Raw genomic sequence first — 24,521 nt, 5'->3', positions numbered from 1 at the left:
TGTGTTTTTAAATTTATACACATAACCGGAAGTGCTTTTTCATTTACGTTTATAATGTGTAGAAATAAAATTCGAATGTTTAAAGTGCAAACCCCAAACTGGTGCTAGACAATATTATTTGTGAAAGAAAAAAATTGTGAATGGCCACAAATAAAAAGACCATATGAGTCTGGACTTCCCTCTTGGGGGAGTTGATCAGTAGAGGCCATGTCCCGCCCCCCCCCCCCAAAAAAAGGCCACTTATGCTATTGTTATACATGAGGGCAACATGGTAATTCAGTAGTCTATGAGGCCCTATCCACTGATATTGTGTATAAGTCTCCTCATCATTTACAACAGCTTCTCACTCTGAACATATTTGTATTGTTTATGTGGTGTAAAGCTACAGTGGCACAGGCATGCACCCCCCCCCCCCCCCCCCCCATCAAAATGTGAACAGCTCGTTTTCAAATTTGCTTCATTTCTCTTTTCCTAATTGTCTCCCACTTGCCTGCAAATCTGTTTATTTTGATAAGAAATATTTCCCGTCCGGAGAGAACGGCGAAACAGTTATACTGCCATGATACTACCCAGGCCTGATACTACCCACAGTACCCCAATTAAAATTAAGTTTTTTTGTATACTGTCTTATTTGCTTTTTTCATTCCTATATGATTGTAAGGAGAATCGATGCGTTTTACTACTGTAAGCTACTGGCTTTTAAAGGTAAAGACCAGTATTGGAAACGCCCCAATTTCAAAAAATGAAATGGAAGCTCTCATTACCAATCATGACTTGTGAAAGAATATGTTTTGACTAATACATGATGATAAAAAATTTGCCAGGAAACCGCCTACTAATTCATATATTTGGTAAATTTGTTTCTCTCATGGTCTGTGAGAGATATAGGGTAGTCCCATATACATCTTTCTGTGTATAGTGCTTGTAACTTTACGAAGAATGGGCCAAATTTCCTTTTGATGATTCCAGAACCTTGCAGATGCTAGATGCTAGATGATCAACCTTTTCTGATCGATTCCACAACGTTTCTTTCACAATGCAATCGCATGACCATAACTGGTCTTTACCTTTAATGCGATCTCCCAGGCACAATGTATTACATAATAGTGTATCTTTATATTTCATGAGAAAATGACTGAAACAAAATACGACTTCTAAATGCAGCTTTAACTCAGGACATTTCCCTTTTTATAGGCATATATATATATATATATATATATATATATATATATATATATATATAAATAATGGTTAGGGGGGGGGGGGTAAATCGATTTTCGGGGGAGGCAATATCAAAGTTCACAGGCATGTTTAGAGTGGAATTGACGCTCAAAAAGGGAGGAAAAGAGAGTTGAATCCACGCTCTTTCAATTCAGCACTACGGTGGAATGCTGATAGTGCTAATATCTTAATTTCTAGGACTTGCAATTTAAATTCTTCCTAAGATTTACAAATGTATTTAAGACTTTAAGATTGATTTAACTGAATAAAATTTACTAATGCAACTAAACCTTTGAGTACTAAAAACTTCTCGCCAATCAAATTGCTCGTAGATAATTTTATGGGTGCGTGCATGTGCAGCCATAATTATAATAGTTAAAAATTGAGTCCATTGGACCTGAATTAATTATTTCAGGGATTTTAAATGTTAAGTCTTATCATGATAGTCTTGTTTTAAATCCAAAAGTTTGGTTTAAGACTCTTTTGGACTTTAAAATATTTTCCTTCGGATTAAAGATAGCGTATTCCTTTTTGAATAATTATGTAAAAAAATCAGGCGGGATTGAAACGGGATCGGAGATTTTGGGAAATCGCTCTAGCTCTAAAGCAGAAGTGCTTCTGTCTAAACGTTTAGAATTGGAGTCTTTGCTACATAATTATTATTATTATTATATATATATATATATATATATATATATATATAATATATCAACAAGTAATTCAATTTGGAAAATGTTTAAACAGTTGAAGGAGAGAAAAAATTTCGGTTATGATTTTATTTCTTTAAAAAAATACGGAAATGAACTCGGAAGAAACTTGATTCACTTGTTTTGATTATTATTTGTTTATAAATTTAGAGACGGCTGACCCAGGGGGGTTTGGGGCACAGTTCCCCCACTTTTTGAAGCATCACTAAAATGGCCCTTTTTACAAAGGAAAAGTGCCTCCTTTTATTTCAGATAATTGCCCCTTTTTTATCAGTGCCCCTCCACCGTTGATAATTGCTTCCTATTTAAATATGAGAGGTGTCCCTTTTACTTTAAAAGGTGCTCTTTTTCTTTGTAATTAGTGCCCCTTCCCCTCCTGATAAGTGCCCTCTTTCATCTCCGATGAGTGCCCCCACATAAGTGTCCCCCTTTATTAAGACCCGTGCCCCCTTCTTCTTTTTCATAAGTGACCTTTTTCCTTCTGATAAATGCACTTAAAAAAAAAAAAAGAGCTCCTCCCCTTCTCACCCCTTTGATAGGTGCCCCTTTTCGACAAGTGCCCTTTTTACCTTTGTAATCAGTTCCCCCTTTCCATTCTCACATATGCACCTATATATGTATATATACATCTCAGGTGAGTGCCCTTAACGCCTCTGATAAGTGCCCCTTTACCTCTTATAATTGCCTCACTTCAAACTTTGAGAGGTGCCCTTTATATTTTGACAAGTTTCTCTTTTCCTTTGTTTCCCCCTTTCTTATATTAAGTGCACCTTTTCATCTCCGTTGAGTGCCCTTATTCAAATTTGAGAGGTGCCCCCCTTTAACTTTGAAATGAGTGCCCGTTTTATTTTGACACGTTCCCCCTTATCCTTTCAAATAAGTGAAATGTTCCTTCTGATAATTGCCCTTTTCCCTTTGTAAAAAGGGGCCCCTTTTCTCGTTCTCAAATTGTCTTTTTGCATCTCTGGTGAATTTCCCTTTTTTTCGGGGGCGAAAAGAACCCCGTTTTCAATGCCAAACTCCCCTTTATATTTTGACCCGTGCGCCTTTTCTTTTCGGATGTCCTTTTCCTTTTGGATAAGTGCCCCCTTTTCCTTTCACCATAAAATGTGTTCCAAATTATTAGTGACTAAGAGCTACTATTTTTTTTACTAAGAGCTACTATTTTTTTGGATCTAGTTTTAGGTATTTCGTTCAGTGAGCGGGGGGGGGGGGGGGGGGGGGGAGGTCTGTTTTTTTTTTAAAACCCTTCTCCGAACCCCCCCCCCCCGCCCTGCGTACGCGCCTTGTCAAGTCAATCAGGAAAATTGAGCTAGGAATAACAAAGTTGTGTTTGTTTAAAGTAATGCTTGCATTTCCATAGTTTGATTAATCGATTTCGTTTTCACTGGCTGCCTGCCGTAGCAACAAACAGAGTAGACAAAAGATTAACTCCGTTTCGTCGACGATCGTATCTTTGTGAATGGCTGATCCTCAACGAAACTTTTGTCAACTCCGAGTGTTTGTTGCCACGGCAGGCAGCCAACTTGAAAACGAATTCAAATTATGACACAAACAACTATATACTTTAAACAAACGCAACTTTCTTATCTATTGCTCATTTTTCCTGATTGAGGTGTTATATGAAAGGGCAGGAAATGAAATTTCTAGAAATGTGATTTTCTCTTTATGATTCAGATACTGCCCGCAAAATGACTTTTCGGTACCCTTTTTAAAATTTAATTTTTTTAATTTTTTTTTATTTCGGTTTAAAAAGACATATAAATTAAAATATATATGATTCAAACTGGTCCAAGGACCAAAACTGATCAAGTTTACAAGTAATACAATAAAGTTATATATACAGTAAATATACAATAGTGAGCCAAACGAACAGGTATGACAATGACAAGTACAAGATGGTAATAAAGATGAACAAAATAATACAGTTCAATCAATACAATACCAACATAAAAAAACTAAGAGAAAGTAGTGAACAAGATCGTCAAATTACTAAACTGTTATAGGGTAATGGTAGCAGATAAACAGACAATAATAATAACCCTCTGTGCAAATTGTTTTTAATCACTCCTGAGTGAATGAGTTGCATCCTAATAAAAGAGGAGGATCTAAGCGTTACAAATATGTGATTAAGCTGTGATAAAACATCGATAGTTCTCGGTTTCGTTTTTTCTGGGACGCACTGTATAAAATCAGCTGTAAACTCTTGTGTGTGTTTTTTGACCATTGCGACAAATTCCGATCCGTTATCGAATTCTGAGATCGCGATATCACCTGATCTGAATAGGCACGATACATTTTGTAGTTGCAACCAAAGTGATCTGAACTGAGGTGTAAAATTTTGCTGGCCATCTGGTAAGAACTACTAATTATACATTTTAAAAATCATATCATAGATCGAATATCACATTCCTAATATATATTTTTTTAAATCTTCGCGAACTTTGTCTTTGGTCATCCCATCTCATGTCATACGTTACGAGCTACTCGCCTACTGCTCTTCCTCCACCTCCTACGGCCCTCCTGCAGCTTTGTGCGCCGACACCCTGGCTCCGCGACTCACCGGTTTTGGTACACTTTTACTGAGATTTCTCATCGTTGATGATGACGATATGTTCATATCTATGGAAGATCAATAGAACCTAACTTCTAAAAAAGTTAGTCAGATTCAGAAACTAAGATCTAGACTCTAGATCTAGACCAAATTGGTTATAATGGCTAACGGGATCAGACTCTTTTGCCTTTAATTTTGGAGGGTAGTCTAGACCTAAAAGTTAAAAATATTCAAGGTCAGTTGGTCACTTGGTGAAACCACATCAGTTACATCACGAGTAGGTGACATATTCTCGGACATTCACCCAGACATATTCTCGGAACATATTTCTGAACGAAATAGACAAATATTAATGGTCTAGACTCTAGTCTAGAGTAAGACTACAATGATTGAGGTTTTATTATTTTTATTTGAAATAATCTATTCCTTGCTTTTGTTCCTCTCTTCCAGGCTAGGAAATGTTGTGAATCTTCACTACCACTATCAAGTACCACTACCAGTAGTAGTACCACTACCAGTCCAGCGTTAAACTTAAAAGTACAAGACCATTCTACAAACAGAATGCAAGGCCCATCTGAGAAAAACATTCCCAACTTTAACAAAAGAAAAAGACCTTGTCAGGCTCTCTATGCCTTTCCAGGTAAAGGCTCACAGAATACAGGTATGACTAAGAGTAAGAAAGATATTTCTTGCAATCAAATGTTGGATATGATAAAACTTTGGCATATACCATAATTAACATTCTTTTTTCCATAGACTCCATGCGTAGTCCGAGATAACTCTTAATTGAAATTCACAAGGTTTACTTTTTAATAAATCTGAGTTTGTCTATTCTACCACTATTTATCAACATATGGGTTCATAGACCTCTACTATTAAACATACAAAAAATGACTACCATTGTACTTATAGTAAAACCTGTATAGAAAGACTGCCCTACTGCTGATTGTTGTATATAGGCCTACTGATATGATTTACCACATATTAGTACAAGTGGTCTTTCCATAAAAGTGGTCGCTACAACAGATTTTACTGTATTTACCATGTAGACTCTGGTGGCACACCAAGTTCTGCACCGTACATCCAGCACCAGCAGACCTTCAGTGGTTCCAACCAGTATACAGGTCATGGGACAAACGATGGTTGGCAAGGTGCTAATAATAGTGTGTCGCACCTGCCGTCAGGTGAGGGTAGAACAGGCGGCTGGCAGGGCACTAACAAGTCTGTCCATCAGAGAACGAACACCACTTCAAATAGACCTTGGGCACCATGTAAGTATGCAAGCACACCGCAAGAGGAGGGGTACGACGGGACGGGAGGGGGTGGAAGATCATATTAATTTATGACCTTTTTATTTTGTTCATTAGAAGAATGCAGCTGAATTTGTTGATGACTTTTGTTTAGCACAGGTCCATCAAAATGAGTTAATTAATGCACTCCAGATTGTCAGTATCTGCTGAGTTGGAATGTTGAAACCTACTAAAGATTTTAATCTATTTTGCAAGGAAAGAATGGATAGAAGAACTAATTAGTGGAGAGTAGAAAATGATGAAGTGAAGAAAATTCCAAATGACGTCAGTGACTTTGGATTTATGGGTCTGATGGCTTAACTTTGATTTGATTTAATGATTTGCATTTACCAGACTGCTTAAAAAGGATGTGTATGCTTGTACATTAAATAAGCGACTAGGAGAATGAGAGCTTTCAGTAGTCCTCTCTGAAGGAAATGGTAAATGATTATTGCCTTAATAAAGGGCACTAGCAGTCTACATGTACCTGTAGCACAGGGACTTGTTTTAAACTGGGATCTCCCAGGTACAAGGCCACTGCTCTACCACTGAGTCATTGTACCTCATAATCTTCTTCAAATGTGAGACTATATTGCAGGGGCCTTTAACTTGCACTCTTTGAGAAAGCTAGAAGAATCATGATACCATCCAAGAAGTTGTAAGAAGAATATTTCAACACGCAAAATGTTACTGACTGGTAAAATATTACCAAAGTTCTAGTAAAATGTTTCCAATCTACTTCAGATGTAGAGTTATTCTTCGGGGGGGGGGGGGGGGGTAGTCGTAGGAAGATAGTTGATTGCATAATATGTGATTTAAACAAGCAGAATGTTAGTGACTGGTATGATGTTTTCAATCTACTTTAGATGTAAAGTTATTCTTCAGGGGGGGGGGGGGGGGGGGGAGCTGTTGTAGGAAGATAGTCGATTGAATAATATGTTATTTAAAGAAGCAGAATGTTAGTGACTGGTAAAATGTTTTCAATCTACTCTATATGTAATCTTCTTCTACTTACAAATGAACATAAATTAGAGAATGATTCAATTAATCAATCTTTTTAATCTACTTTAGATTTTTTTCTACTGAGAAAAGAATACAAACCAGAGAATTATTTGATTTATCACTCTGTGGTTGACTTTAGAGTAAAACAAATTACTGGGTTTATCTGAATTTTATGGAATAATTAAGATAGTGTTTGAAATAAAAAACGTTTTGCCTGAATACTGCGGAAACTGTTTCATCTATTATTTTGCTAGTTGCCCTGATTCCGGAAAGCTGAACCCCTCGCCCCCCAACCCCCCCCCCCCCCAAGTCATTGCTGAATTTTTTAGACTTTATGAACAATATCTTACTCTAGAAAGAGCCAGTGTTTAAATTCAGGATGGTTTCACCTTTTAAAGTGCTGGGTAAAAATATTCATCTACTGAAGATGTTAAGTTATTGAGTGAACATGAGATTAGAATAGCCACTAGGTAATAACATTTTCTGCTCACTGTGATTTATTATAAATTTAAAGTTGTATTAGAAGTCCTGGAGATCATTGGGTTGACTATAATGAGTACTATATAGATTGAATACATAACATGCATTTATAATACTTGTAAATGAGGAGCAGCAGCCCAGAAATAATTAGTCATGATATACATGTGCGTAGTCCAAACTCAATCTCTTGAATATATTTTATTCGTTCGACCCTAGAGCCTTCTTCTGATATCATCTTTCAGGAACTGTCGAGTTTAATGATTGTAGTTTTAAAGTGGTGATTACACAGTGATCCATGTAATGATAATTTGGCCTTTCTTTTGGAAGCTTTACCCTATCAGCAATCCAACCAGCATAACATGAACCAAGGCCCTCCTCAGCAGCAGTCTGGAAACATGAAGCAACTGTTGCGACCCTGGCAGCAGAAGTACAATGAACCCTCTCCGGCAAAGACTTACAGACCATCCGCATCACCAGCTGTGCAGTCCAGTAATGTCCAGTCTGCTCAGAGGTATGTGGTGGGTGATTATAGCGAAGCATGCAGACATTGTTTAAAATATTGCCTCTAATCCAAAAAGTTGAATTAAAATGCTGTTCATGAATTTGAGAATAATATATGAAAAATGATTGATGACCTACTTTGCAAGACATTCTATATTTGGCACTCAACGCAGGTGCAGTAAATATGTTGGTTTCATGGTTGAACTGCTAGATGTAATTTTCTAAGATTAGGATGATCAGGTATGCACTAAAAGTGATTGAAGCGATTGAAGCGATTGTGTGGTGGTTATTTTACCTGACTGCTAAGATGGCATACATGCTTGTAAGTAAGCAACCAGACGGCCGACGGCTTTAGGTCCTCTCCGATGGACCTGGTAATGAGGATTAATGCCTTACCAAAGGGCACTAGCGCATCGCCTTGGTTTCGAACCCGGGTCACCGGATTACGAGACCACTGCTCTACCGACTGAGCTATCGCGCCCCCTTGAATACATTCAATCAATCATATATCGTGTGTTAAGAGCCTAACAAGCATTATTCTGGGTTAAGGTATACAAGTATAATGCCCCTCTGGTTCTAAACAGAGGATGTGAAGTATGGACATTTATATTTATATCACATTCATTGCTGATGTGCAGGAACAACACCCAAGAACCCCAAGGACCACGGTATACTTCAATGCACCCACCTGCCATGCACCAGCAGGCCATGCACCACCCATCCGCCATGCACCAATCACCCCTGCACCAACCTAGTTCACACCAGCAGGCATCCATGCACCATGCTGCCTCACCAAGACATCAGAGACCTGATCTCCCACATACCGCACCCCAAAGTCACACAGCCAGAGGGTCAATGGGGAATTCCCAATCTCCATTCAGGATGCCCTCTACACCACAGGTACATTCACAGGTACATCTAGGTTCCTCAAGTAAATGGCTAATGTAATAATAAAATAACTCGATACAGATCAATGCTTGGACAGATGTGTGTAATGCTAGGCGATACTGACAGTGGCACCAAAATAAGGGGGTAAATCAGGTCTGGGGTAAATATGATGTTCCCCTTGCAAACATTATGATTAATTAATCCTTTGCTTAATCAATGATTGCCATTAGTTAATTTTGCAGACCTCTCTTCTACACTTCGCAGCAGATGTATTTGAAGAAGTAAATCTTGTACACAATTAGAAAGAGCTTCCTTTTTTGGGTTATAAAGTCAGAAACTGCTTTTATCATAGATATGGTCTGTTAACTACACACCATCTGTGGCATATCTGGGATTGAATGGGAAATCCTAAATCTCATATCTGGCAATAATGTAAAAAGAGTGATAAATTCAGACATTTGCGTATTATCTTCTTATATATTTATATGATATTGAATGGCCTTGTGTGGCATACAAGGGTATATCGCGAGAGCTGTAAGCATATTGTACAAGTTGTCATAACAAGTGAAATATTTTTAAAGCGAGTGTGATATACCTTGTGTCAATTTTGTAATACCAATCACCAACTTAAAAAACAATATGTTATATTCATGACTTTAACTTATATACCATCAGTTTACCTGACTATTGGAGATTATTTAAACACAGTCAAAAAACCTTTTGCACAAATAATACTCAGGGCTACACTCTCCTTTAATCCCCTTTAATCCCCTCATTCTATTTTCTTCTCAATTTGTTCCTTCTAGTCTTCTTCCCTTTATCCTTCCCTTTATCCTATGTTCTATGTAATTTGTATTATATGTATGTATTATTTATTTATTCATACTTTTTATGCATTTGATATTTTGATATGAATGTATTTGAATAATAAATTTTGTATAAGTTGTGTAATTTTATGTACCGGTAATACAATTCACCTGGATGGAAAGTTTCTTCTTTTGTTTTGGAAGAAGACAATGAATGAAATATTTTATATTCTATTTTATACTCTAATTCAAATCCTCTGCTTTGCTAGCCTAATACTGCAGCTTGGGAGATGAAGAACCCTGAGAGTGCAGGATGCTCTGTGGATAAATCCATGAAGATGCTGACTGTGTCCATAGAGGAGCTCAGGTACTGGACAGTATCCAGAGACACCCAAGGGCAACTCTTCTTTGAACTGTTTGGTATGTTACTCTTAAAAGTTACTCCTCTAAATAATTCTGTGCAATTCAGTATCCAATCCAAAAGATATTTGATATAGCCCCTTTTCCTTGCAGTTACAAAGCGCTGCACACACGCTCCACAAAGTATATGTAACTGCGATGCATGATTCAATAAATACCATACCAATTACCATACCATAAATGCATCTCTTTGGAGTTCCAAGAGCAATACCGGTATGTCACAGTTCACTGAATGTTTCTCCTTGCTGTGATACACTTGCTCTTCTGTATAAAGTGTCTCATAGCTCACAACCACTCCTATTTTGGGGAATGATTCCTATTTTTGTTTGCCTTCAAACTAGTATAACGAAACCTACATTTCTCTTGTTTACTGAAAACTTTCTGCACTTTTAAAAGCATGCAAAATGCACCACATTCTTAATCTCATCCTTGGAGATTCCTAATATCTCCTGTGGAAGGTGGAGATGCATTGTGCCTGGCCAAGTTACAAAATGCAGCATTGACTTTCCCATCCTACACTGTATATTTCTATTATGCTGATAGAAATCACTGTGTTTGTTTCAGGCATAATAAGTTCTGCAGTGTGTTCCAACAAATATGTAGAGGCTAAGAACTATGATAAATTGCTGAGTGGAATTTCATCTACTCTGGTCATATGCTTTTAGCTGTTAGAATGCTTGTAGATCACTATAGTTTTCCAGAAACCCTCAAGTCTGTTGTCCATTACAAATTGAGTGGCCAAGAAAAAAATGATGAAATGCTGAATGGATTTGTATATTTTATAGTTGTATATATCGAGGGGGCAGTGACCCAAGACTTAACTCCATTTTGGCCATTTTGAGAAAAAGTGGTTGATGTGTCACAGACTCACTGAGCACTTGGGCCTTAAGGAGTTGAGTCTATGTTCCACTAGCCATTGACTTCAATGGGGGTGTTGGCTGGAGTTGAGTCTTTGTGTTTCCTGGAAAGCCCACATTTTTAAAACATTTTGATATCAAATACTCATTTTGGCAAAATATGGAGTTACGTCTTTATGTCACTGAACCCTTGATATGTCTGAAATTATTATGCTGATATACTACTGACTGTTTTTATTCCAGGCATCCTTAACTCGGCTGTGTGTTCCAATGATACTGGAATGGCCAAGAAATTTACATTAAAGGATGGCAATCATACCCTTCAGTGCATCTTTTACGAGACAGTAAGCTATTAAGCAAATAAAATGAATTAAATATACATGTATCTCATTATCATTTGACTTAAAGGGAACCATTCACCAAAATCTCTGTTGTTCTTTAAGTTTGAGTTCCATGCTTGTATCACATGAGTGTTACTTCTGTAAAGAGGTAATGCAAAGATATACATAGATATGCTGTGCCAGTCTAGATTATACTACACAAAAAAGAAAGTAGATACTCTTTATTGTTTAAATTGTTTATATAAATTATGAATTATTTGTTTATGATGCCAAATAAATTGAATTGAATTGAAGTGAGAATATGTATTTGAAAATCTTAACTATCAGTTATGTCCACTATTTTTTCTTGCAGAAACTTTTGCAAGTCTGAATTATTTGTGAATTAAAAAAAAATGTCATGTGCACAAAAATATCTGGTTTTACAGTGCCTTGATATTCTATATGCAATCATATTCTAATTGTGACTCCATACAACAACTAATGAATAATAAACCATAATAATGTGCACATGTATGCAAAACAATTCTCTAAACTAATTGTTATTGAATTAATTATGTATCTATTGAAATGAAATGAAGACCAATCTCTTTATATTTGTATCTACAGGACCGTCCACTAGGCCTGCTGACTAGGGGTCAATGCCTCCGTAGTGTTGGGAACATACTGGCCAAAGAGGGTGTCTTCCGCTGCGTGTCTGTCCGCCCAGCAACACTGCCTGAACAAAAGGTGATGAGAAGCATGGTGGCTGCATGCGATAGGGGTGTCAGAGAGAGGCTAAATGCCACAGGTGTAGAGCCATAGAAGATTCATTATAGGTTGTATATATAAGCCTAGTTCACATTAGCAACAGTAAACTGCACTATATCTGATAACATACAAATAAGCCAGTATGCATTTAACATCTTTCTTGCATGCTGCTACAGCAGTTTACAGCCGCAGTTTACGGCAGCATTTGTGAACAAGCCTTAATCGTTAGCCCCCCCCCCCCTTTTTTTTTCTGAGAGCTTTGTTAAATTTTATTTTCAAAAATGAATGGGGGGAGGGGGCTTGTTTGGGGGAGATCATTTGGCTTAATTTGGAAATTTGACGATTAATTTGTATCTATGTCACATTTTCAAAATCTGAGGTTTTATTATTATTATTATTATTATTATTTTTTTTTTTTGGGGGGGGGGGGAAGAGCATTAGAGGCTGACTGCTATAGCCTTTATCGCAGATATGTACATAGAACTTCATCAGTTTCATTTTATGTGTATAAATTCAGTATATATTATAAACTATCTACTTGTATCATATATGTATAATATAATATATAACACAGGTATTTATTTGGAGAGTATTCAAATTGTCTGAAATGCTTTCTTGTGATGATCAAAAGTCATAGTAATAAGGATATGATGCTATGTATTTTTGTTTGCCTTACAAATGTACAAATAGGTTTCTGTGTACAGATTTGAAGGATTAATATATAGCTAGAGTTTTATGACAGTGTTGTTATATAAACAAATATTTATAAAACCAGAAAGTTTTCGCTTGCACAGCCAGTGATCCAGATTCATGCAGTTTTCTGTTGTAAAATGATTGAATTACCAAACTGAATTTCTTCAATGTGCAAAAGTTTTTTCAAATATAAATGACTGTTCTTCAGAAATTGCAAAAGCTTCTGGTTTTAGAGAAATTTAAAGCCTTTTAGAATTGCACTTATTTGCCTATTCATTAATTATGCGGCAAGGGGAGAACTAAACATTGATTCCAATTGGCACTTTAGTGGATTACCAGTACAAAGTAAAAAATGTGAAGTCTGAAAAAAATCCTTGCACCATTATTATGAGGGTAAATAGGAATAAACATTTTGAGAAGTTGATACAGGTATGTAAAATTGTGTTACTCCATTTTACTGTTTCTTGAATAATAGCTAGAAAAGAAAATAGTGTATCATTCCTGGAGAAAGAAATTGTCCAAAAAAAATGTTGGTCCTACAGCAAGTATTTCATATATGTTTTTTTTAAACATAGAAAAACATACTAATTGAATATGGTTGAAAATTCTTTTATTTAAAACATCACATAACTTGAACATGTACAGTACATAGGAAATGACATTTACAGAATTACAAGAAAGTGTGAAAATAAGAAAAAATAGATTCATGATGTTTCCCCTGATTTTTGGAAAAACAATTTAGTAAGGGTATACATGCCAAGTATCTACCTGCTTCAATTATTAAATTCTTTTGAAAATCTTATAAAATAAGTAAGTTAGAAACAACAGTTCCAAGTCAGTAAGTCCTGTTAGTTAATTATGGTATGGTAAACTGTATAAAATACATGTATATTTAAAGGACTTTGTGACATAAAGGTGTTTCAGATAATGCTTTTCTTCACATATACATGTAATACATGATGTATACTATTGATTGCTTCTTCCTCATCAGTTTAAATAAAACAATTGGATTGATACCAAGCATGAAGTCTATTCTTGTTGCATTTCAAACATCAGTATTATCAAATTACAAGTTAATAACTTGTCAGTATAATCTAGACCTGCCAACCATTCCTGTTTTGAAGGAAAATTTCTTAATTTGGCATTCAGACTAGTGTTTTTAGGAACCTTAGATTCTTCTCTTTTTCTAAAATCTTATGTGAACACATAGTTATAAGGATGCAATATACATTGCATTCCTTGTTTTGCCTAGACAGATTTTCTCCTTTTTTTTTTTGGTGGGGGGGGGGGGGGGGGTATTATTTTTTTTTTCTGAGGAAGATTGGCAAGGTTAGAACTCTAGTTTGATAATAAGTAAGTTCCCTTGACATTTTTGTGATATTATAACCCAAATAACATTACATAAAATTTGTTCAGACACAACCCAAAGTATGTAGACTTCCTTAAACCACAGTTTGTTTCTTTTTAACCTACTGATTATGATTTCATAAAGAAATTAGGATGTTTATTGCAGTTGGCACTAGAAAAAAAGTTGCACTTCATGTTACCCCATCAAATTCTGGGGGAACATGAGATACCATTTTCAATTCTTTTGCTCATTTGAAATAGCAGGTTAAAAAATGTCATCATTCATTCATGTAATTTAAATAGGGATCTAATTGAAACATGATCTTTCACAAGTATCAAAGTACAGTATTAAAGATGGTTATGTGTGTTCACCTTGTCAATTACCTTAATCTACATTAAAAAAAATAAAGATTAAAAAAAAGAGTCACATCTATACTTTCGATGAGTTTTAGTTTAAGTTTAGGGTTCGGGTTGCCAATATTTTAGTTTTAAGTTTAGGGATAGGGTTAAGGGTCAAGGGTCAAACTAGTTAGGCATTCAGTTGGGGAGGAAATTACTGCTAAACAATAGTGACAGAAACACAAGTGTCGTAAAACGGCTTGGATGTCTGTAGATTGGGACAAAAGGTATACTCATACATGGGGAAAGAGGTATATTTACAAATTTACAATCGCTAAAATGTTATCATCATGACTTGACACTGGTATCTCTGGACTTGTATATCACCCCCCTGCTCTTCAATTCTTGCTTCATGCCTTTGGGTAGCTCCCCCGTTACAGACACTGCATAGCATCCTTTAACACAGCGATCTAGAAGAGAAGATAGGGAAATGATTATAAGCTTTGGCCAGAGAAAGTGAATATTGTTAATGGGACCTGTAACACAAAGCTTAGCAATTGATCGTTCAACCGATTGATTGTACATCATGGTCAATTGCAAAATAGCAGTCACTTGCTAACTTATCTTTGTGTTACATTGCCTGAGGTAGTATTCTGAAAAAAATATCATCTTTTATGTTGTCAAAACATTGTTAATTGTCATTTAAAGATACTATGTCCATTTTGCAGCCAACATCAAATTATGTAGAACTTTGCAACATTTATGAATATGTTATGTATGTCCCATCTGTTCAATTTAAACATTAGCAGTGTCCTAGTATTCAAATTATGCAAGGAAACCTGTTTACCTTCTAGACTTCACTGTCAGACACTATTGAGTGACTAACTGACATACTTTTTTTTTTGGTAATATATATATATAAAATGAGCTTTAACAGGTACATGAGCATTTGTCTACCATACATCAATAAACCACTACTTGAAATGGCCAAAATCTAACTGATTAAATCTTTGTGCAGCATGAAACGTACTTCCATAAAATTTGGTAAAAGGGTTTGAAAATCAGAATTTACTTAGCTGATTGCAATCACTTAAGTCGATTCAACAACATTGAATGAGAATTTGTCTACCATACATCAATAAACCACTACTTGAAATGGCCAAAATTTAACTGATTAAATCTTTGTGCAGCATGAAACGTACTTCCATAAAATTTGGTAAAAGGGTTTGAAAATCAGAATTTACTTAGCTGATTGCAATCACTTAAGTCGATTCAACAACCAACTGGTCGTTATTTTCCCACTAAAAGCCATTTTCAAGCCCTTTCGTTTTGAGGGAAGTTCTAAATTAGTATTGCCTTTCAAATGCTGTGGAATTTAACCTTTTCATTTTATGGGCCTGCAAATGGGACATAGTACCTTTAAGCGTGCCATCTTTGACTTGTATTAAAGTCAAGTTGAGAAATAGAATGCCTTACATCCTGAGGTGTAATTAAAAAAGTGACACAAATATTTTAAAAACAAAAGGGATATTTTTGAAAGGTGTCCTCTACAACACATATAGATTAATCTTTTATTTCATTTACAAATAATATGACCATTGATTTTTTTCCTTGATGACATATAATTTGAAAACAATTTTCATCAAATATGTACACAGTCACTAGACTAGAAATATTCTCTCAGTATCCTGTTTGGCATATCTACTTAAAGGTAATACAAAGTTTTGAAATCAAGTCTAAAGTTATGAAATTGTAAATAATAAACTCTTTATGTTGTATAGCTCCCTCTCAAGGTCAACATATTAATTAAGCCACAACTAGGCGTTGTGGCGTGCGCCTGTAATCCAGCTAACAGTGGAAGTTACAAACTGATTCAGCCGAGGACGCAGGTTCGAAACTGAGTCACGTCTTTCGGATGGTGACGTTAAAGGTCGGTCCCCAGACGTAAATAATCATATCTGATTGATACACGTCTGTAAAAACCAAATACACACACACACACACATATAAAACAATGTTTCCTGACTAAAACCATACCGATTAGCTATTCCCGTTTGGAAATTATATATATATATCACAACTACACATTCTGAGATTTATATGGTCGCAGCTACCATTGTACGGCCGTAGGCGCTATTTGAAATTTATCAAAATTTACCGGGAGCACTCGTAAATTTTTATATTCAATTTTTTTCGAAAGTAGAAGTGTTTTAGAGGCTGAATTTTCTAGTGCTTATAATTCATCCACAGGGGCATCCAAATATATCAAAATTGTAAAGAATCACTATCCACCCAATTTTCAAAATTTCCCAAAACAAAAAAAAATGAAAAAAGAAGACATTTCACTAATTAAGATTACCTAGAAATATAAAAACACAAGAAAAAAGAAGACTGATCACTTACTAACTCTCTGCCACTTGGCTACCCAGCTATCTTCTGGACTCATCAAAGAAATTAAGCTTGAAGAAGGAAAAAAGAGGGGGAAAAAAATGATTTAAATATGCTGAATAGTGGGTGTTTATCACACAATATTGTCCCAATCATTGAACTTCTTGTAGCCGAGGGAGTTGCCACTATCTAGGCCAATTTGTATAAGAAGAAGAAGAAGAAGAAGAAGAAGAAGGGAGTATTTAAATGTATACTAAAACAGGGCCCTATGAATGTCAATTATATGTTGTTCCTATGTTCATATGTTGAAGCAAGATTGTTCATGTGCATATAAACAATTATCCTATATGGACACAATAAAGAAATGAAATGAAAATGAAATATAATTTCATATAATGAATACTAATTACTATATTAATATGAAGTATTTTGGGAACAGGTTAGTTAGGAGATACATGTACATGTATGTAGTTCGCAAGCATAAACCCTTTAAGTCATTTACAGGGTCTAAACAATCTTCTGATATATGCCAATGGAATTGAGTGGTTCCTTGAAATCATGACTAGCGTTTGCTTACACAAAACTTAAGGCTAAAGATTTTATAGCAAAATAATTCTGGTGACAACGCTGAATATGTGATGATTTGAGAAGTTTAGAATTTAAGGAAAGATGTACTCACCCATCAAACGTTGGACTTGTGCAATCAAAGACCATATCTCTGTTGTTTTTCATCTGTAAAAACTCTGCACAATTGTCACATCCATCAACCTCAAATTGGTCAGCAGTCTACCAAATAAACAATACCAATTTTTTTAAATTTTAAATGTCACTTTAGTCTATAGTATACACAAGAAAAGAAATAAGTCAGAGTGTCTACAAAATTACCAAGTTCAAGATATCGGAGATGCAATGCATTATGAGTGTGCGTGAAGTTATAGACTGTATTAAATTGACTTCACTCACGCCCACACACTGGCCCTCCGTCGGTACGGTAGGCCTACGGTATGCAATTGTATTGTAATTGGGCACCATTTTGCCATGAAACCTGTGAGAAAGTGATTGGTATAATGTCTTTGTTTTTAGGAAAAATACTCCAAAAAATATAAGAAAATTGGCACGAAAGGGGTAAGAAATATCATGACTTAAGATCATGACCATTATTTGAACAAATGAAGATTAAATTGATTTTTGGGGTATGTTTTATTAGGGTATCTCCACGCCGGAGATATGGGTAAAAAAATGGATACGAAAGTATGCTGGTGCCATCCGCCTAAACTCACTGTACAGCGCTCAATGCGCAAAGTTCTTCGTGCGGAGTCTAGACCGTAGATAAATCCTGGGCTGCGTCTCACGAAACCGTCATATAAGTACAACTACAAGTTCAGCGACATCCCATGGAAACATGTGTTAAACTTAATACACGCATTTCAATGGGAAGTTGGTGAACTTGTGACGGTTTCGTGAGATGCAGCCCAGCGGGTAACTCCAGGAAGCTCTGACGCATGTGCGTTAGTGCGTACTTTCTCTTCGCCATGTTGAATCAATGATACAACATGGATGATGGAAGAATCTTCGCCTTCGGGGTTAGACCGAATTTTCCGTCTCTTTCGTTCGTTAGCCTCTTATTGGGGTAGGGTCGGCTCTCTCTTTAGAGACGGAAACCGTCTATACACATTCCCTTGATAACGCCACGGCCATTTCAGGTCGTAGCGTTTTGCCCCCAAAATCCCCCAAAATGTCATTTTACCTCGTGCATTTTATATTGTAAATTAGGCCTAGGCTATAATAAATCAGTTCCACTTACCAACTTGACTGAAATAATCAGTTTAATAGTCCCTTTTTAGGAATTTATGGGTCAAAATCGAAATCCATGTTGAAAAAGATTTTCAAAATGGATTTCGATTTTGACCCATAATTTCCTAAAAAGGGACTATTAAACTGATTATTTCAGTCAAGTTGGTAAGTGGAACTGATTTATTATAGCCTAGGCCTAATTTACATGTGGATATGCACGAGGTAAAATGACATTTTGGGGGATTTTGGGGGCAAAACGCTACGACCTGAAATGGCCGTGGCGTTATCAAGGGAATGTGTATAGACGGTTTCCGTCTCTAAAGAGAGAGCCGGCCGACCCTACCCCAATAAGAGGCTAACGAACGAAAGAGACGGAAAATTCGGTCTACTTCGGGGTAGGATGAAGAATCACCCCCTTTCCCATCAAAGACTTCTTCAAATTATACTTTCAAGTGGCCAGCAAGATGCCCAGAGGAGTCGAGCAACCTATTAAGTAAAAATTGTAATTACACCCTTTGCATATTTTGAGATAATGTCGCCCAACCCGTTGTTTGAACGTTTTCCTATGCAGCCGCTGAAGCAGCGGGGGAGCTCCCTGGAGTTAGACTGCCCTAGTCCCAGACAGAAGAAATTAGATTTTATTTCTAGTCAACAATAATATAATAATAATATTATAAAACAAATTTAATCATTTTTAAACTAAAAAATACCTTAATAAGTGAACACACTAAACATGCCCTTAAGCCTCGCATTCCAGTGGGTACAACATCCATTTTGTTGCTATTTTGGAGTCCGTTCGTCCAAGAATCGACTTCGTGTATTTCTCGATCTTGCAGCTGCAGTGCAGAGCTGATGCGAGAGTTGGATTTTGTACATAGATCTTGTATGCACGCGCCGCATGTGTTTGTGTGCGTGGAGTGTGGATGTGGAATCCCCGTTTGTGTGTGTTGTTGTTGCTGTTTTTAGTTTTGAGTGTGACAGCAACTTAGTCTCATTTCAGGTAACAACTTAAAAAATAGTCAGGACACAACCGCGTTATATTGATCCTATTCAAAATGACATAACCATTACATTCAAACATATCTCTTCATCGTATATGACCAAAAAATAGACCTCATGTTTTTTAGATGCATCTTTAGGCCAATTGGTTTTGAAAGCATATCCGATAAGCGATTCATTTCATTTATTACATGCGCCCTCTCTCGTTCAACTACACCGCGAAATGTGAAAATGGCGACCAAATGCAAAGTGGAAGTTGTGAAAGTTACACATGATCAGCTAAAAAGAAGGGTGGAAACTTCGAAGAAAGGAGCTGGTCATGATGGTAAGATGAACTAAGTGCTCCTTCTTATGAACTTACCTACCATAGTGATGATTTAGTTTGTATTTCTTTCAGGTGTAGATCTATGTGTTTGTTGTACGCAATGGCCAATGCCAATGGCAATGCAATGGCAATGTAACTGCAGATCCAGGGAGCTCCGACGCCGATGCCGAAGGCGTCGGAGCTCCAGAGCTCATCCCGCTAATGAAAACGATTCAAACAGCGGGTTGGGTCACATTTTTTTCGCAATGTAAAGACTTAGTAATCACAATTTTGACTTAGATCTAGGCCCCCCCCCCCTACAATATTTTTCGACTCTGGACATCCATCCAACGTCCAACCAATTGAATTGAAATTATGATTTGAAGAATTCGATTTTGAAGGGAAAAAGAGGGACCACATCAATAAAGTTAGTGTGGAACCATGTCTAAAGAAAATGAATTTATAATGATAAATGTAGTTTGGTTTGCAATTTAATGTGATTTAAAATTTTTTGTGTTTTTTTGCAGATCAAACAGGGAAGACTAAATCACAGCTTGGTGCAGAGAAGGAAGAGAAGCAACCCACCAAATCACGTCCTACAAAGGCACGCAAGGAAAAAGAACAGCGAAAACCAGATCAACAGTTATATAGGCCGGGCAAGTCTCGGATAGCCAGGAACTCTTCGTCTGCAGGAAGTGACTTGAATTCCAGCAGAGATGAATCCCCGACCAAACCCGTCCAGGCTTCTGCCAATTCAAGGGAGGTCGGATCCAAAGGAGATCAGGTCTCTTGTGTCCAAGAGGAGAGTAAATCCAAAGAGCTTCCCCAACAGAAAGAGGCTGAGCATGAGGCTGTACAAAGTAAGAACCAAGGGCAACAGAGATCAGAGGCAGAGAAACCACAAAGAAGAGGAGATCGAAGTGGAAGCAGGCATGACAGATTGGACAGAAGAGCTGAGAGTGGAAGCAACCATGCAAAATCTGGATCAAGACCAAGGGAAAATCAGGAACCTTCGCGCCAGAGAGAACAACGAGACAGACCTGTTAAACAGGAGCTATCAAAGATGCATAAGACTGGGAAGACACTATCAGTAGATAATGAGCATGGGCATGAAGACACATGGGAAATCAAACCAGAGGACTGGGAAACAGACATTGCATGTACATCCCCAGAAGTTCAAGTAGATGAAAAAGTAATTGAGACTAAAAACCCACCTAAACATGTTCAGAGTCGGAATAGCAGAGAAAGCCCCCCAAAGCATGTGCAAGGTCCGAGTAGGAATGAAAGCCCACAGAAACATGTGCAGAGTCTGAATAGCAGAGAAAGCCCCCCAAAACGTGTGCAAGGTCCAAGTAGGAATGAAAGCCCACCGAAACATGTGCATGGTCGCAATGGCAAAGGAAGACGTGGTGATGACATAGAATATCAAGGGAGAAAGCAGGAGATCCATAATGACTCTAAATTATCAGAAAATACATCCCAGGAAGTGGTGAGCCTGATGGGTAGTGATTGGGATAAAGAGTTTGAGCATCAGTACCAAGCTCAACATTCACCTAAAAAGTCTGCCGACACCCATCACAGGGATAGTATAAAACAAAATGAGACAGGAGAACGACTTCCACAGAGCAAAAGTAATCAGACATGCGGGCAAACTAATACCAGACAAGATCATGGAGCAAGAACAACGAGCAGCAAAAAGGGTCACTCAAAAACAGAGTTGGACACATCACATAAGGAACCCAAGAAAGATCTTGTCAAGTCATCCAGGCAAAATTATGCTGTAGAAATACAGAAGCTAAGAGCCAAGAAAGAAAAGATGGAAAGAGAGAGTTCAAGTCAGGAAGAATTTGATACAGTGTCTAGTTCAAAAGATCTACGGATTACAGTCAAGACAGGATCTGAGGTTAATGAGAGCTCTCGGGTGGTACAGGAGAAGCCTTCAAAGAGCTACTCCGCTGGTCGCTCCCGGCAGAGGATGGACATTGACAATTCTTTAAGGAGTGAGAAAACTGATATGGGTCATGCTTTGACAATGCCTGGTGAGTGGGAGGAAAATGTTGATGATCTCAACTTCCATGTAGAATCTATGGTCATCACTAATCGTAAGTTTCAAAAGAAAGAGTTTGGTGAAAGCGGAAGATTTGAGAGACAGCATGAAGAAAGGAGACCACCAAAAAGAGATGAAAGGTTTCAAAACAGAGATCATGATGACAGAGGCTTTGAGAGGCAACATGATGACAGGAGGAGACCTCCAAATAGAGATGAAAAGCAACCTATGCAACATGATCATGCTTCAAACAGATCCCATTCAAGCAGCTCTAATAATGAACGAAAGGACCAAAGAAATGAAAGGCAGTATAGAGATCATGATGATGAGCTGTATATGTCAGGAAATGAAAGACGATTTAAAGATAAAGAAGAATCTTACAGACAGGGAAATGAAAGACAGTTAGGGGATACAGAAGGATACCATAAATCAGGAAATGACAGACGGTACAGGGATACTGAAGATTCCCATAGATCAGGAAATGGACGACCTGAAGACAGAAGAAATGCTCCGGATAAGAGATTTGATGAAGACAGACATCAGCGTGGTGGGGAACCAGAAAGACACCAGAGAGAACAAGATCACCGGACGCGCTATCACTCTGGAGGGAGAAAGGATACGACGAGAAGACGTGATAGGGTATCGGTGTCGAGCGATGATGGCTCTGAAAGGAAGGGAAGAAGAAGAGGCAGTAGTGAAGCAGAGGAGTCCAGTACTAAGCATGGAGGGGGTATCCTGAGGTTGCCTGGGAAGGTAGAACAAGACAATACCCAGCCTCATGGCAGTTATATTCCTGTGTATGATCAGTTCTATCAGCCTCCTGAAGGACAAGCTGATACCCCAGTGACTCCTGAAGAACCTAAGGCCAAGCCAAAGGGGCGCACTGGTGATCAGAGCCGCCTGTGGGACCCAAGCAAGCCTAATCAAAAGCCTGCTCTGCAGCAACATCAAATGAAGCATGGTGATCTGCACTTCCAGGACCCTGAGTTGGACAAAAGAGATTCTAGAGGAGGGGGAACACCACCCGCTGCTCAGCAAGAGAATTGGAACCCCTACGTTCCAAACTATCCTCCCGGCTTTGGTGGGATGATGCAGCCTCCGTACGGATACCCAACTCCGCCTCCAGGCTACCAAGTGCCTAATCCCTCCTCCTGGGCAAGCCAAGCTGATGCAGCCCAGGTATACAAGTCAGGGAATCCTCCCCTTCCCCCGCCGCCTCATCTGATGCAGTATCCACCACCCTACGGAGGACACTCTTACCCACTACCTCCTGGAATGCCCTATCACCCAGGATACATCAATCCACCTAATGCTGCCGTGCTACAGGAGCACCAATCTGTAAACCACCAATCAGCGCAGAAGCTCCTACGAGATGCTGCTCGGTGTGAAACAGAGCTATTCAATGCATTGAGTCATGGCATTTCTACAAGGGAGACTCTGCAACAGCTCCAAGACAAGCAGTGAGTCCTTTCTCTTTGATGGCTAATAATATTTAATAATAATCATAGATTGTAAGAAAGTTTTATTGAACATTGAGTAAACCCTATAATGATCTATTACAGTAGAGTCAATTTTGTGAATTTCTTAAACCCTGTCAGATTTGATATACTCTTTCAGAATCGGTGCATTACAAATAACTTGATTGGATTTAGATCTTTGTGCATACTAAGTGTAAAACATGTTTTTACACAACTTTTTTGTTGGCAAGAATAAATCTTATCATTAAAACTTGTGATGAATATAAAACCTCATAGAGGTGAAATGTAATTTGTGAGCTTTCTCATTCTTATTATGTCAGTTTCAACTTTTGAAGGAATACCTTGGTAGAAATTTACCTAGTAAAGGAGTGCTCTTCAAAATTCCTTCATATTTGAAACATGATGAGAAATAGCTGAAGAGTGGACAAGTGTTGTGTGTATTCCCATGTGTCTATTTCCATGTGATTTTTAGCTAGATTGATGCATATTCTTGTCACTTTTGGTAGTCCCAAAACATCACAGCATACATTTATTTACAACTTAATCATATCCTTTCCCAATTGATTTTCGACAGTTCCTTTTATGATGAAATTGCATGACCATAATCAACAATTCTAACACGACTTCTTCCTCACCAGGCAAGAGCTGGAGCAGCTATACGAGGGCATCATTCTGCTAGACCTAGATCTATGTAATCAGTACAATGTGGAGCAGACCCTGTGGAAGAACAGCTACTACCAGCTCATCGAAGCACTGAGGAAGGCCATCCAGGAACAGCCTAATGGAGACAGCTACAAGGAAGATCTTCTTGATTTCATGCAACATGTGAGTTACATGATGTGTAGTCACACTTACAGTATACAAATGAGTTCATTATGCAATCTATCCGCACTTGAGTTGAGACTGTGCCTACATGCATCCATAGATAGGTGCTTTTAACAACCAGAGGCTCCCCCCCCCCCACATTTTCAGAGATTGCGTCGCTTGGAATTTTAAATTGTTGTTTCATTACTTTTTCCCCTCAAGTCATACGCACATTTTGATACCATTTTCATCAAAATCAGATATACTTGTAAGGCGTTACATAACAATTCTCGCTACCCCAAATAGCGATTCTGCCGAGATCCGGGGAAAATCCTGAAAACGCGCATTGCATTATGGGATAGCTTTTCGACATTACAGCTTCCTGTGCAGGCGTTCGTGATCACAACCCTCTCTTTCACGGTAGAGTTTAACGGCCTTTTGTGCTAAAGTCACTAATTCTGCCCGAAGCTTTCCATTGCATATTATAATCTGTACAAATTACACTGATTGGCATC

General features: G+C 37.6%; 4 protein-coding genes across 4 annotated transcripts in view; 3 read left to right on the top strand and 1 right to left on the bottom strand.

The window, feature by feature from the left end:
- The first annotated feature begins 4,938 nt into the window (after nucleotides 1-4,938).
- LOC105446939 lies at nucleotides 4,939-7,822 on the top strand. Its single transcript, XM_030991051.1, has 3 exons — nucleotides 4,939-5,143; nucleotides 5,532-5,753; nucleotides 7,581-7,822. Exons 1-3 carry the CDS (start codon nucleotides 5,044-5,046, stop codon nucleotides 7,820-7,822), a joined length of 564 nt encoding a protein of 187 aa, XP_030846911.1. The 5' UTR covers nucleotides 4,939-5,043.
- A 572-nt stretch (nucleotides 7,823-8,394) lies between these two features.
- Nucleotides 8,395-12,201, top strand: LOC100894099 (spermatogenesis-associated protein 22). The gene is made up of 4 exons (XM_003724234.3): nucleotides 8,395-8,666; nucleotides 9,718-9,868; nucleotides 10,969-11,069; nucleotides 11,673-12,201. Exons 1-4 carry the CDS (start codon nucleotides 8,433-8,435, stop codon nucleotides 11,865-11,867), a joined length of 681 nt encoding a protein of 226 aa, XP_003724282.3. The 5' UTR covers nucleotides 8,395-8,432; the 3' UTR covers nucleotides 11,868-12,201.
- Nucleotides 12,202-13,099: 898 nt separating this feature from the next.
- On the bottom strand, nucleotides 13,100-19,465 carry LOC592015 (transcription elongation factor SPT4-A). The gene is made up of 5 exons (XM_030991050.1): nucleotides 19,454-19,465; nucleotides 19,085-19,330; nucleotides 17,260-17,366; nucleotides 16,596-16,651; nucleotides 13,100-14,662 (listed from the first exon to the last, which is right to left on the bottom strand). Exons 1-5 carry the CDS (start codon nucleotides 19,463-19,465, stop codon nucleotides 14,541-14,543), a joined length of 543 nt encoding a protein of 180 aa, XP_030846910.1. The 3' UTR covers nucleotides 13,100-14,540.
- The window catches only part of LOC589683 (telomerase-binding protein EST1A), a 22,355-nt gene continuing 17,231 nt past the window's right edge, over nucleotides 19,398-24,521 (top strand). The window contains exons 1-3 of the mRNA XM_011684364.2: nucleotides 19,398-19,698; nucleotides 20,205-23,184; nucleotides 23,841-24,027. Of these exons, the coding sequence (XP_011682666.2) occupies nucleotides 19,491-19,698; nucleotides 20,205-23,184; nucleotides 23,841-24,027 (3,375 nt within the window). The 5' untranslated portion in view covers nucleotides 19,398-19,490. The remainder of the gene's footprint in view (nucleotides 19,699-20,204; nucleotides 23,185-23,840; nucleotides 24,028-24,521) is intronic.

This window comes from Strongylocentrotus purpuratus, unplaced genomic scaffold, assembly GCF_000002235.5.
Source record: "Strongylocentrotus purpuratus isolate Spur 01 unplaced genomic scaffold, Spur_5.0 spur5_scaffold_2, whole genome shotgun sequence".
NCBI classification, from domain to species: Eukaryota; Metazoa; Echinodermata; class Echinoidea; order Camarodonta; family Strongylocentrotidae; genus Strongylocentrotus; species Strongylocentrotus purpuratus.
This window is presented reverse-complemented; position numbering and strand designations above follow the sequence as displayed.

Coding starts and splice junctions, on each gene's coding strand:
- LOC592015 (XM_030991050.1), bottom strand. Junction 16,652..17,259: donor ACAAGTCCAACGTTTGATGG/GTGAGTACATCT, acceptor TCCTTCTTCAAG/CTTAATTTCTTTGATGAGTC. Junction 14,663..16,595: donor AGCCAAGTGGCAGAGAGTTA/GTAAGTGATCAG, acceptor CTTCTCTTCTAG/ATCGCTGTGTTAAAGGATGC.
- LOC105446939 (XM_030991051.1), top strand. CDS start 5,044: ATGCAAGGCCCATCTGAGAAAAACATTCCCAACTTTAACAAAAGAAAA. Junction 5,144..5,531: donor TAAAGGCTCACAGAATACAG/GTATGACTAAGA, acceptor TTTACCATGTAG/ACTCTGGTGGCACACCAAGT. Junction 5,754..7,580: donor AAATAGACCTTGGGCACCAT/GTAAGTATGCAA, acceptor TTCTTTTGGAAG/CTTTACCCTATCAGCAATCC.
- LOC100894099 (XM_003724234.3), top strand. CDS start 8,433: ATGCACCCACCTGCCATGCACCAGCAGGCCATGCACCACCCATCCGCC. Junction 9,869..10,968: donor ACTCTTCTTTGAACTGTTTG/GTATGTTACTCT, acceptor TTTTTATTCCAG/GCATCCTTAACTCGGCTGTG. Junction 11,070..11,672: donor AGTGCATCTTTTACGAGACA/GTAAGCTATTAA, acceptor TTGTATCTACAG/GACCGTCCACTAGGCCTGCT.